We start from the raw sequence: 14211 nt of genomic DNA on the forward strand, positions 1-14211 counted from the left end.
AATGTTCAGCCTCCCTGTCTGGAACTCACATTATGAAAGTAAGTGATGTTAACCTCAAACATCCACCATACCCAGGGAGTCTGCCTGTTCTAGGAGCCACGACCTGGTCAAAAACCTCAACGTTCTGCTTTGGAACAGTACCAAGTCCAGTCCCCTCCCTCTGGCCTCTGAGAGCATTTTGAAGATTTACGTTGTTTCATATTAATTTGAAATATTGAAAGCCTGACAACCACCCAAGGCTTCCTTCTTATTATTTTAAAAGAAAGGAAAAGGTGCCACCCCCGTCCCCCACAAAGCAACAACCTGATGTTCTACCCTCCTCCTTTGGGAAGGGCCTGACTTCCTCTGCGAACGGCTGAAAGTGGAAATGGGTCCACCCTGAGGGTCACAAGGAGCTCGGAGTGTCTCCCAGACAGGGGAGGGGACTGTGTGCTGGCAGCAAGGCGGCCAGGATGGCGGGACAGGCTGCTTTCCATTCCAAATCCCCTGCGTGAATAGAGGGTTTTGTATGGCCAGGATTCCACCATCTCCAGCGGGTTGGGCTTTACTAACCCTCGTGACCGAGGGTGCCGGAAAGCGTTTGGCAGAAGGCGTTTGACAATATTTGCCTGTTTTCTGCTGGGAGCTGCCTCCAGATGATGTGGCCTCCATTATTTTAGGCCATGTGGCTGCCGTATCATGTGTTCTTAGGACACAGATGATCTCTAGGGAGATGAGAAGAGGCTCATGGCAAGGTGAGTGGATGAGGATGAGGTGGAGAGTTCCTGACCCAATTCCGAAAACAAGCCCGATGTCCCAGGGGCTCAGCACTGTCAGACAGGTGGCAGCCAGCTTGGCGGTGAGGCCGATGTCCTTTTCCTCACATCCTGCCAGGTGCACACGGCCACTGGAAAGAGGGGACAACGCGAAGGATACAAATGCCTCACAGGACGAGATGCCATGCTGTGGAGCTAGGTCCCTATTTTGATGAAAAACACTTTTTTTTTTTTTATTGCCGGTGAAGGTGTAAGTAATATGGTAAAGTCATTAAAGAAGGAAAGTGTGTAATCTCATTAACGTTTTCTGTGTACAGAACTACTTCAGCAGGTGTGCAAGGGGGACAGATGAAAATGTTCTTTGGGGCCCTATTTGTAATGGTGAAGATGAGATTTGGACCCAACCTAAATGTCCATCAAGACATAAATGGTGACATCAATTCCACTGCTGCCTTATGGGGACGACTGAGTAGTCAGTGGTCACAGTGAGGTCGTTCCTTATGGACTAACATGGGTACAGAGCTCCAGAACTTTCTTCTGTGGAGGAAGAAGGCGTGGATCAATACAGCGTGCCACGCCGTATAACAACATTCTCACTGCTGTGTGTCTGAACTCTTTTTAAAAGGGAGAAAATATTAAGTAAAAAAGTCACAGTTCAGAAACTTCGATCAGCATATGCATGTAAATACACAGGCAAAGGACAGCACGTACACATATGTATGCACACATGTATGTGCACACACATATATGTAGTTCTCACTGGTAACTGGGTTGCTCTGGAGAAGGAAACAAGAAACTACATGAAGAATTTAGCCTTATATGTAATGTTTTTGTTTTTAAATAAGGAAATGTATTACTTGTGTAAGTAAAATAAAATAAAAATATGCCTTGATTCAATGTATTTGTATCTCGTCTTTTTATAAAAAGCTATAACTTTTTTAAAAAGAAGAAGAAAATTAGACAAAGGAAAGAGATTGAAAAATACGTAAGCATCAGATCTAGCTCTCAGCTTCCTGGCAACCAGAGCAAAAAGGAGACACAGCACCAATTCGGTCACATTTCCTTATAAAAGGGAAGGTGTGTCCAGTTCCTTTGGAGACAGGTTTTATACTAAAATCACATCCTAAAAATATTTACTCACGTGGGACTTTATATAGGCAGCCACATGTCCTGCGCCACAGTGTAAGCAGACCCTCTCCCCCGCTTCCCTCCCCCACTTGCTCTGTACCACTGTCCCCCTTGCCCACTAAGCTCCAACCACACAGGCGCCCTTCTCTAGTTCCCTGACCAAGCTCCTCCTGTGCCCGACACGGTGTGTGCCCAGGTTGCCCTTCAGGACTGGGGTGTCCTTCCCCACTGCTTGGGGGGTGGTTCCTGAGGCTGAGCCCTCTCCCTGGGGAGCTGTCCGCAGTGGAACGTGAAGGGAACGTCCCAGAGTTAGGCCCCTTCCTCCAGGGCAGCCTACATCCGGTGACGGGCCAGGTCGGGGAACAAAGAACCGGACCCACGGCCTCCAGGCCAGTCATCTCCGAAGGGCCGTCCCAGCTTCAGAGCTCCCTGTGGGATCGCTGAAGCCTCACCGGCCCCTCTTCTCGGTCCATCTTATCCACTATTGCATTCCCAGAGCCTGGACCAGGCCTAGTGAGATAGTAGGTGCTCAATAAACATTTCTCAAAACTAGTAAATGACTGAAATTTATGAAATTCTATCATAAAAATATCATATAAAGGGACTTAAGGGAAAACTTGATGCCCAAACAACTTGATGCCTTTGGATAAAAATAAGACTAAAATTTATATATTTCTCAAACCTGATGTGCCCTTGAAAACCAATATATCATTTAAAAAATCCAGTGCCTAACTTTGTGAATTAGAGGATGAAATTTCATTGGGAATAATCTATGTGTCCCTTTACTTAGAAAACAGATGGTTCGTGTAGAATTATGTCCAGCAGAAAGAACCGACTGCGCATGGTCAGGCAGGAGAGAAGCCCTGCTCCGGGCATCCTTGGGGGCTCAGTGGGAGGCGGTGTGTTGAGCAACTGACAGGGTGCTTGAGATGTACCAGGCACCTGTTACTGCACCACACACTGTTCAAGTTCAAGCCCTTTATTGTAGGACTCACTTCCTCTTCGTGACCACCCTATGCCGCCCCCATTTCCTAGGGAGTAGCCTGAGGCACAGAGAGGTTAAGGAACTTGCCCAAGGTTCCACAGCTGGAGAGCAGCAGAGCTGGGAGTTAATTCCTGGCGGTCTGGCTAAGGAGGCTGCGCTGTCTCCAGTCTCACCACCATCTGCTGCCAGGCAGATGTCAGAGAATTGCAGGGAAACAAACGCAGATGAGGTGATTTTCTTATAGTCTCTTTCAAATACTTTATTCTAAAACGTTGCCCTGGCTGGGTGGCTCACTTGATTGGAGAGTCATCCCATACATCTAAAGGTTATGGGTTCGATCTCTGGTTGGGGCATGTACGGAAGGCAACTGATTAATGTTTCTCTCTCTCTCTTTCTCCTGCCACCTCTCAAATCAATAAACATATCCATGGGTGAGGATTTTAAAAAATAATAAAATGTACACGACATTCCAGGTATTAAAGCAAGAGTGTCTGTTGAGTCCGTGCATTTCTAGAAACTCTTTCTCCCAGTCCCTTACCCACTGATGTCTCATTTGGTGTCCTGGCATTGTGGGAATTTGTGCAGCCGTAATTGAGGGGAACGGTGCAGGGGAGATTTGATCAGGGAAGCAGAACAGAATTTCAAATAAAGAAAAAAAAGCAGCAAATGCAATGAGAGGAAGAACATGGGGACAGATCGATGGAAGCCGGCCAGGAGGCTGGAAGCGGCGCTCTTGAAAACAGCCTCGGCTACCCTTGCAGCAAAACGAGTCAATGGTTGAGACTCTTGCTGGAGAAGATTGAGTTACGTTCTTGAATACTGTTTTCCTCTCACCTGTGGCTGGATTAGACCAGACACTCTAATACGATTTGCTCATGAAAGCCCATCTGCTTTCCACGCAGATCTGTTCTCTTCTCCATCCTTCCTTTGCAGTTAAAGAGACCCAGCCAGGTTCCTGCCTCTGCCAAGTCAGTTGTGTGTCCCTTCAGGCAAATGATTGAACTGCCTTAGCTTTACTTCCTTCATCTGTAAAATGGGCCTAGCAACACCAGCTTCCTAGACTTGTGAGAATGAAACCAGGCACAGGCACATCATGTCCAGCATGGAGGCTGGTGCAAAACAGATTCAGTCTCCCCGAGCCACCCCCCCCCATTCTCTTTCCCTCCCCTTCATCTGTTAATCCCGTCAGGTCTGCTGGGCTGCACTGCTGGAGGGGAATAGTAGCCCTTGATTGACGAGATCCTCTGAGGGGTGAATCCCACACACAGACGCTCTGGCGTGCACAGCTGCACGATTTCTAAGTAAAGCACTTAGAGGAGAATTTACCTGCAAATGTCAAACATGAGTGCAGCCACTCAAACAGCATCACTATATGTTGTATCCAGTCCAGGGGTACCAAATATTAAATAGAAAGCCACTCTAGTAGATAATCCTTATTAGTGTTAAAATAACTGCAGTGTAGGTGCAAATCATTGTTCATTCATCGGGGCTCACTGATGGGGCTGAACAGACCCCCGTTTCCATAGTCTGTCGCAATGTTATTACTGAAGTGCTGGATCCCATCAAAACCAATTAAAACAGCATCCATGTGGGTTCTGGGCCTTGCCGGCATTTTGAGGATGGGAAAAAAAATCTACCCCCCCAAACAAAATAAGTATGAAACTTCTCATCTCCAGGCTGGCTCCAGGTTGAGTATTTTACATGTACCTGCAAATTAAATTGATTGCAGGTGGGCTATGGGATGTCAAGTTATCGTGACAGTGTCAGAAGAGCCATGTGCTGTCCTATGGGTAGAAAGGCAGAGTCACATGAGCCTCCCATTGAGAGAGAGCCTGCTGCAGGTGGGACTTACCATTGCAGAGTAGCGGGAGTGGAGTGGGGCTTGGAAGCTCTGTTATTTTCTTTTTCCTCATCTGTTGAAGGAGAAAAAAAGGAGCTAACTTCAGTAGGGAAAAGTCAAAGGCCTTTCAGCTCTCGAAACACGATGCTTCCCTCAAATGGAGATGCTTTGAAAGCAATGATATTTTGGCTTTCCCAACATTTTAGACTTATTATACTTTAATAAGAAAAAAAGGGGGAAATGGATTTTTACAGAAAATTTGACACAATATGTTCTAGTTTGAAGAGCTCTCTCTGTTCGTCACTGAATGAGGGACCTCGCTCATCCGACTTGTTGCTCTCCCAGCTGAAGCCAGACATTTGGCTCGACAGTTTGGTCCTAAGAACATCCTGACCTTGCTCACCATTCCCCCGCCTGGTGTAGCTCCGTTGGAACAGAAAGTTAGGGAAAGGCAGGGAGAGTGGGAGTGTTCAGAATAATCCGGTTAGCAAAACAATAGAGCAGGGGTCATCACACTTTTCCTGGAAAGGGCCAGGTAGTAAATGTTCGAGGGTTTTGAGCCCAGGAGGCGAAAATCAAGAATATTATGCAATATTGATATAATGAGAGAGAATGAATTCCATGAAAACTTTCATTGACAAAATTCCAAATAATAGCAATTGAGTACAATTTTTGGTAATATGGGTCTGTTAATGAGAAGAATGTAGTTGTTTGGGGGAAGTGGGTAACACTTTTTAATTGGGTTTCAAAGTTCCCAATCCCTACCGTCAGGAAGGATGTGACCTGTGGGGCTGGTATACTGACCCCCGCCAGCCAGCAGTCTGAACAACAGGTCAGTCTTTGCACCCCTAAGAAGAACTGCCCATAAGTGTATCATGGAGTAACTGAGAAATACATATAGTCTCATCCAATTCCTAATGAAAATTTTCATACGAATAATATAAAATAAAGGTTCTTAATCCACAAAATTTGATCCAAGACAGTACACACAACAGTTTTAAAAAAAAAAGAACAACGTCCAAACCTACAAATATAATCAACAAAACTTAATAAGAACATGTAGAATGGTCAATGAAATAAATCTCTAGTTGTAAAAGTTATATGGAATATAGACTTCCGCCAAGATGGAGGCATAGGTGGAAACGCTGTGACTTCTCTCACAACCAAATTTAGAGACGACTAAATATCAGCAACAGAAAACACAGCCAGAACACAGAAAATTGAACTTTTCGGAAGTCTGATAACAACAAATTCTTCAGCCTGACCGGTAAGAGGGGCGAAGCCAGCAGCTGTTGGAGCGGGGTTGCACAGAAAAACTCGGTCAGACCGACTCGGGCGCGCGGAATCCAGGCGGAGGGTTGGACCTAGTAAGCGACTCAGCGAGCGACCACGGGGAAACATCGAGGGAGCAGGGCTGCGGGTTGACTGTGGTCACGCTTTCCTGAGCAGATAGACAAGCAAGGGAGTGGGCGGTGAGACTACGGGACTGAGCAGGCCACTGCGGCAGCACAGGGCGCTGCCATTTCCCTGCGCTGACCCCGCCTCCACATACAGCGGCGTCATAACCCAGCGACCTGAGTGGCCCCGCCCTGGTGAATCACCTAAGGCTCTGCTCCTCACCAGCATCTGGAAACAGCAGAGGAGGTCGCCATTTCCCCGCTCTGACCACGCCCCCACATATAGCGTCACAACCCAGCGACCTGAGAGTCCCAGGCTCCGCTACTCTTACTTAACGGGCGAGAACAGACCAAAAATGGCTCAAGAAGATCTCAAAGCCCCAGAACCTATAAATCTAAGTGATGAAGAAATAGCAAAACTCTCAGACGCACAGTTTAAAACACTGGTGATCAGGATGCTCACAGAACTGGTTGATTATAGCCACAAATTAGACAAACATATGAAGGCAAAACTAATTGAAATGAATGGCAAGGCACAGGAAACCAATAGCGATGAAAAGGAAACTGGGACTCAAATCAATGGAGTGGACCAGAAGAAAGCAAATAATGGCCAAACAGAAAAGAGTCAAGAAGCAAGAATTCAAAGAAATGAGGAGAGTCTTAGGAACCTCCAGGACATCTTTAAACGCTCCAACATCCGAATTATAGGGGTACCAGAAGGGGGAAAGGCACAGCCACCAGTGGGAAACTTATTTGAACAAATAATAAAGGAGAATTTCCCCAATCTGGCAAAGGAAATAGACTTCCAGGAAATCCAGGAAGCTCAGAGAGTCCCAAAGAAGTTGGACCCAAGAAGAAACACACCAAGGCACATCATCATTACATTAGCCAAAATTAAAATGAAGGAGAGAATCCTAGAAGCAGCAAGAGCTAAGGGGACAGTCACCTACAAAGGAGTTCCTATCAGACTGTCAGATGATTTCTCAAAAGAGACCTTACAGGCAACAAGGGGCTGGAAAGAAGTATTCCAAGTCATGAAATCCAAAGACCTACAACCAATATTGCTCTATCCAGCAAAACTTTCATTTAGAATGGAAGGACAGATAAAGTGCTTCTCAGATAAGATCAAATTCAAGGAGTTCATCATCACCAAGCCCTTATTATATGAAATGTTAAAGGGACTTATCTAAGAAAAAGCAGTTAAAAAAACATGAACAGTGAAAGGACAGCAAACTCACAGTTATTAACAACCACACCTAAAACAAAAGCAAACTAAGAGGACAGCTAGATCAGGAGCAGAAACATAGAAATGAAGATCTCAAGGAGGGTTAGCAACAGGGGAGTGGGAGGAGGAGAAGGGGGGAAAAGGTACAGAAAATAAGTAGCATAGACAGTAGATAGAAAATAGATGGGGGGCAAGAATAGTAGGGGAAATACAGAATCTAAAGAACTTGAGACACATGGTCATAAACTAAAGGGGGGTAATGGTGGGGATGGGGGGTAGGGTGGAGGGGAATGAAGGGGGGAATAGAACAACTGTAATGGCATAATCAATAAAAAAAGAAATAAAAAAGTCTGTAAAAAAAGTTATATGGAATATAATTTGAACTCATGAAAGTAATTAAGTAAAAACGAAAATGTAAATAAAACATAAACTATCAAAAATTTTAGAAATAAATTAGCTTAATAAAGTTGAGTTCAGAGAATATTTCCTTGATAAAAATGTGTCAATATTGTTATAATTCAGGTTAAAATGTCTGCCCTTAAACACTGTGGCAGATACTGCTGCTGCTTAGCCAACCACCGTGTGTCCTCACTTTCCTCCACATTAACAAAGCCCTGGTTGAGAGGGGACCATGTGTTCAGAGAGGGTGATCCCCTCACAAATCCTAGAGCGGTGAACAGTGATTAAGTCTATCATGGTAATTTTATGTCATCCGGCCAGTGATGGATTATGTGGGCACGTGACCCAGTGTCAGGCTGTCAGACCTAAGGAGAAGCTCTCTGGGGGCTTCTGAGAAAAATCTTTTTCCCTAATGAAAAGGAACAGGGGCCGTGATTTTGAACTTTGGCTCCAAAGTCAAAAATACAAATGTTTGTTGTTTCACAAAGGGAGGGAGGGAGGGAGGGAGGGAGGGAGGGAGGGAGGGAGGGAGGAAGGAAGGAAGGAAGGAAGGAAGGAAGGAAGGAAGGAAGGAAGGAAGGAAGGGGAAGGGGGGAGGGGAGGAAGGAAGGACCAAGGAAAAAAGAGATTCTGGCCCTGGCCTGCCTTTGAATATAATAACTGGAGTGAGGCAGAGAACTTTCATCTGGGAAAAGAGTAGCCCAAGAGCAAAGTCAAGGCTGAAAGGAAAAGAGGAAAAAACTATGGGTCCTTAATGCCTTGTTGTGCCTCTGATTAACCAACCCTAAAAAAACCTGCCTCTTTGTTTTGTGAGCTAAGACATTTTTCTTAGTTAATAAAACTTCTTATTGAGTATTCTCTTCCCTGCTACCCAAACCATCCTAACTGATACAAACACACTAAATGTTCTCAGAGACAAAATATCCCACATAGCATGGGCTCAATACCTATTCAGGCTGCTTTGTCAACCTGGAGTTCCTTCTAAATGTTTTTGATCCTTTCCAGCCTAGAGTAAATGACACCACCTCTATGAAGCCTTCCCTGATACAGTCCAAGTCAGGAATCACTGATCCTAACTCTGTTCTACAATGCATTACTTGTTTCTCAATTAAACTATTTTGCCACCTACATCATTATTTCTGTACATATTCATCTTACCGACTTGAGTATTCTACTTAATAAGCTCCTACTTAAGGCAGGGATGGCATCCCAGTCACCTTTGTTATTCCTCCCTCCAGTGCCTTCCAAATGGCACTTCAATAGTTAAGTCTGTCTTCCACAAATGGCTTCAACAATCTTTAACACAAATAGTACACTAAGGAGCATGAACACAGGAGTTTCACAAGAATGCAGATAAACAGACACAAAGAACAATGCTCAGTTGTTCACAAAGAAATAAAATGATAAGGTCCAATTTTGCTTCTGTGAAAGTAACACAAATTTTAAATAACGATAACCCCCAATGCTGGTGTATAAATGGCAAAACAAGAAAAAGTATGTAAACAACCTAAATATACCTCTGCCTAGCTTATGCTGGAACATGATTAACATTTCTGTTCCCTCTAAAACTGGATGAGTTTTTTCCCCTGCTTCTTTAAATCTCAGCATTTCAGCCAACCTGGACTAGATTTCAAAGATCCATATTCTAGAATTGATTCAAAAACTCACTGACCATGACTGGGCAAACCGCTCAACTCTTGGCTTCCTTTCTCTTCCTTTATAAAATGGTCATTTTCTAGGGCTATTGTAAGGATATTAATTAATTCAACACATATTCATTGAATACCTAATTTGTGCCAGCTAGGCACTGGGATAAAGAAACTCAACTCTTGTCCTAAGTCTGACTGGGGAAGGGGAAATACCAACAGTGCAGAAAGAGACCAAGTTCAATAAGAAGTGATAAACACTGAGATACAGGCGGACAAAGGAAGGAGGAAAGAGAGGGAGGAAAAGAGGAAGGAAGGAGGGAAGAGAGGGAGGAAAAGAGGAAGGAAGGGGAGGGAGGGGGAGAGATGGGAGGAGGGGGAAGGGGGAGGGGAGCTTCATGAAAAAGCAAGGCCTGGGAAAGAAGGCTTCCTGGAAGAAGAGGCAGGAAGCCAAGTCCTGGCGCAGGCCGGAGATGGGCATCAGATGGCATGGAAAGTGAGCCAGGTCAGGGTAGAGAAGGCAAGAGACAGACAAAGATATGGGGACGGGAAAGATTATGCCACCTTCCCAGGCGTGAGGTGGCTGTCACACAAGTCCTTGTTGGGCGCGTTGAGCAGAGCAAAGGAGCTGGATGGAGAGAGGCTCTTTGACAATCCAGTGATCCCATTTAAGCTGCAAGACAGCTTCTTGTCTCCAAACTGAGGATAACAGCAGTACCTCCCTCCGAAGTGGTTGGGAGATGAAGTGGGATGAACTTGACAGAGACTAAAAGCTCCAAATCCCTGACTGCAGGGCTCCATTCGGCTGAAGCCAGCAACGGTTCTCGTTCTGGGATTCCATCCCAGTGTCTCCAGCACAGTTGACACCTGTCCCTGCTGTGTCAGATTTCTTTCCCAACTGAACTCTGTTATGAGCCCTTTCTGATACCAGTGAATGGGAAAGTGACCCGGCTTTGAGGGAAGGCAGACCTGGGTTTGAACCCCAGCTTCGCCCCTAACTCTGTGTGGCGGCTCGACTCCTCCAAGCTGAGCATCCTCATCTAAAAGAATCGTAACTTATGTCATGAGGGTGGTCTGAAGATTAAGTATAATAATATATGCTAAAGACCAGATTCACTTTTAAAGAATACTAAACAATAATAATAGCATTTATGGGCCAAATACTTAAGCCAGGCACTGGGCATCACTTTCCACTCTTCCTCCCAACAGTGCTTGGAAGACAACTTACGTCCCTATGCTACAAACAAGGAAGTGGAGCTGGGGCAAGTCTGATACCTGCATGAGGCCCTGCAGCCAGCGGGTGAACACTGGACCTCCCTGGGTGCTCAGCAGGTGGCAGCTACTAACAACAGCATTTAGACAAGTACGGGCCGACCCCCGGGCCGACATGGACCTCAGCTCAGCATCGAACAGGTGCCTTCCCCCTCTGCAGGGCCCTTTCTAGACCGCAGCTGACTTCATGCCCAGAGTCTGCACACCCAGCCTCTTTCCCCAAAACGGGGTGGGTGTCACACGCAGGCCTGGCCCTCCTATCTGATGGCTCTCCATCCCAACTCACCTGAAGTGCTGGGTACACATTCACTCATGAGTCAAATATTTATTGAGTGTTTGACACATCCCAGCCCTGTGCCAGGGGCTAAAGGGTGAGAACAGACATGGTCTCTTGAGCTCAAATTACCAGCAAATAAAATGAAAGTTCTGCTCTGGAGCTGTGAAGGGCAGGTTCAGGGTGCGGTGGCAGCACCGAATGTGGAAAGTGAGCCCAGCCCTGGGGTCTGAGTGAGGGGCAGGAGCCCTCTAGGTGACGAGGACAGGAGAACACCTTTTAGGTAGACAGAAATAGCCACGGTGGGTGGAAGCTTGAGGGACTGGTCCTGCCAGTCCGACCAAAGCCCACGAGCAGCGGTCTGCCCGGTGCCTGGTCTTCTCCTTGCCGCTCTGTTCCGCTCCCACTGTGCAGTTACGGTCCCTGACACACCCCGGGGAAAATCGGCCCAGCTGCCAGGGATGGGCAACTCCGCTCCCCTCTCTGGATCCATCTCCCAATATAAACTCTGGAGCCAAATTTCCAGGCTCCAAACCTGGCTCCACCACTTGCTAGCTGTGTGCCCTTGAATCACCTTCTGGTGCCTTAGTTTCCAGATCTGCAAATCAGGGGGGATGACAGTACCAAGCTCACGTTGTGAGGATTACCAGAACCCCTCCTGGCGTGAGGTGCATGCTATTCTAGTTCCCTGTAACTAGAATAGCTGTCACTCCCCTGGGAGACAGCCCAGCCCACGCAGGCTGCGTCTGGCAAGCCCCATCGCAGGGACAGGGAGATCTGTCCCTCCCCGTGTTCCCACAGCACGCCGGCTGGTCCCTAACCAGCTCCTTGCTGCACGGTGTGGCCACCGCTCGCTGACCACAGTGTTTTGCATCTGTCTTGCCTGTCTGTAAGCTCTGTAGGACACAGACAGTGTTCACCATTGTGTCTCCATCACCCACACAAGGTAGGGGCTCACGAAGTATTGGTGAAATGAGTGAATGGCTAAGATAATACCACAGTTCGATGCTGAGCACCGCACCCCTCCCCCAAGATCTGACCTCAGCAAGCACAGAAAACAACACCACTCTGGGTCCATTTATTGAGGGCTTGTCTTGTGCAAAGCTCTCACATGACTGCATTTAATTTTCACAGCTGCCCGAGACAGTGAGTGGCTGAATGCATAAAACATCAAACATCAAACACGGTGCCTGACCTATACGTAATGCTTAACCAATGAGCCCTAATCATTCCCTTTGACAGAGGGGACACTGAGGGTCAGGCAAGGGAGGCAAGTTGTGTGAGGTCACACAGTGGCAGATTGGGAGAGGGACCCAGGCGAGTTGACACCCAAACCTCCCCGAACCCAAACATTTAGGAGCCTCACTCTCTCGTTAAACCTGTAGCCCTGGACTGAATGAAGATTTTAGGGGACACATTACCTGCCTAGTCATTTCTTTTCTGCCTCAATGCTGACTGAATTCACCATGTTTGGAAATCCATTCTAGGCTATTTCCTGCTTGGAACCAGTGTGGCAGAGTTTAATATTGGGGGAGGAAGTTTCTAAATTAATTACTTCTTTTCAAATCCCAGAGAAGGTTCAAGTTTATGCAAGTCTCGAGTTTCATTTCAAAGTTTTAATTCTATTTCCCTCCATTATGCTAACCAGGCTGCACCTGGACAGACCTCACCTGCTGTGAACACGGGGCTGCCAAACATTTCATTTCCCCTTATCCACGTTCTCCCCAGCCCCTGCGAAGGGCACCGGCTGAGGATCGGGGTGCCTGGACGCAGGCCTTTGGCGGCACACCCTCTCCCCGTGGGAACGTGGCTACGTCCCAAGTGAAACTGTGGTGCTGGCAGCTGCGCCGCACGAGCTGCACACCTGCCTCCTTTCACCGCCACTGGGTGGATTCCTCCACATGTAGAAGGAATGGGCTTTTCTCACTGGAGCACGAAATCCAAAGCTATGAAAGAAAATACTGATAAATTTTACTGCACAGAAAACCCAAGGCTTCTGATATGGGTTTTTTTTTTGGGGTTGGGGGTGGGGGGGTCACTCCAGAAGTACAAAGATAATGACCTGCTCAGGAAAACCACAATCGTAGCACAGACAAGAGTCTTATCTCCACACCACAAAAGTAAGAGGAAAAGACCAAGAACCAAGAAGGAAAAAAAAAATAGACAAAACACATGGCTCTCAGTTGATGGAAAAAATACAAGTGTTCCTGAAAAGGGAAAAAGTGATTCCTCTCAATCAGCGAGAATGTAAACTGCATGAAACCACCATCGCTCACTGATCAGATTGGCAAAAACCCAACGCACGACCACAGGGCTCCGCTGTGAGGTTGTGGGGGGTGCCATCTGCCTTAAGGGGCCCAGGGGAGAGCAAAGTGACGCCCGCCGCACCCACAGAAGGTCCTTTGGCAGAGTCTACGGCAATCCCACATGCCCTGCATCCGGCAGTCCCACCTCCTGCAGCTGCCCCCAGACACAGAGGAAGCCCCCTACACAGGGCTGTTCGTGGCAGCTCCCCTGTAACAGCAGAGGTTTGGAGACAACCCCGCGTTCACCTGGTTAACTAAATGATACTCCATGCTCACAAGGGAAGACTACACAGTGCGGGTGGGGTGGATGTTAAAGACAAAGAGGATGCTCGCCATGTCCCTACTGATCTGGAACATCCCAGAGTTGTTATTAGGTGAGAAGAGAAAGTCACAGTGCATATAGGGGGCTATTTTTGAGTGTGTAAAAAAAAAACCATACATTTGAATTTTTATTTGCATAAAAAAATAAAATACCAGGAGAATAAACACTGCAAACATCCACAGTAAATGTATAAAAGTGCTCACCACCAGGGAGCTGAGGTGGGAAGACAGGGGTGGGACCAGGATTACTCAATAAAGCATTTTGATTTCTAAATCATAGAAATATATCATCTACTCAAAAATACTCTATATAATTGAACAGCAATAAAATAATTTTTTAGAAAATACTCTAAATTTGAACAAATGAAGAGACCCAATTGGAGTGGAAGTATCTGAAGGAAGGACATGCAAATGCCAAAAACCAAAAGCAAATTACGAATCCTCACAATCTGGCATGGCCTGAGGGCATTTTGCCTTCCCAATATCCATTTACTTAACAAACACTTCCTGAGCACCTACTGTGTGCCAGGCCCTGCCACACTAAGTGCAGGTGAGACATAGGCAGCCAGACACACTCCTTCCCTTTGGGGAGCTGTGGCCCATGGAGGGGCTGAGCGGGGTGCACAGGGCCCTGCCAGACAGGTGGACACCTGGGGGGAAAGA

The 14211-nt window shown here is 46.7% G+C and overlaps 1 protein-coding gene across 1 annotated transcript in view; it reads right to left on the reverse strand.

Annotated features, from left to right (window-relative positions):
• The window catches only part of RFX4 (regulatory factor X4), a gene marked incomplete at its 5' end in the record, with an annotated part of 105386 nt that overhangs the window by 85819 nt on the left and 5356 nt on the right, over positions 1-14211 (reverse strand). The window contains one exon of the mRNA XM_037160584.2: positions 4721-4781. Coding sequence (XP_037016479.2) covers positions 4721-4781 — 61 coding nt within the window. The remainder of the gene's footprint in view (positions 1-4720; positions 4782-14211) is intronic.

This window comes from Artibeus jamaicensis, unplaced genomic scaffold, assembly GCF_021234435.1.
Source record: "Artibeus jamaicensis isolate MK-2021 breed Jamaican fruit bat unplaced genomic scaffold, CSHL_Jam_final contig_233, whole genome shotgun sequence".
NCBI lineage: Eukaryota > Metazoa > Chordata > Mammalia > Chiroptera > Phyllostomidae > Artibeus > Artibeus jamaicensis.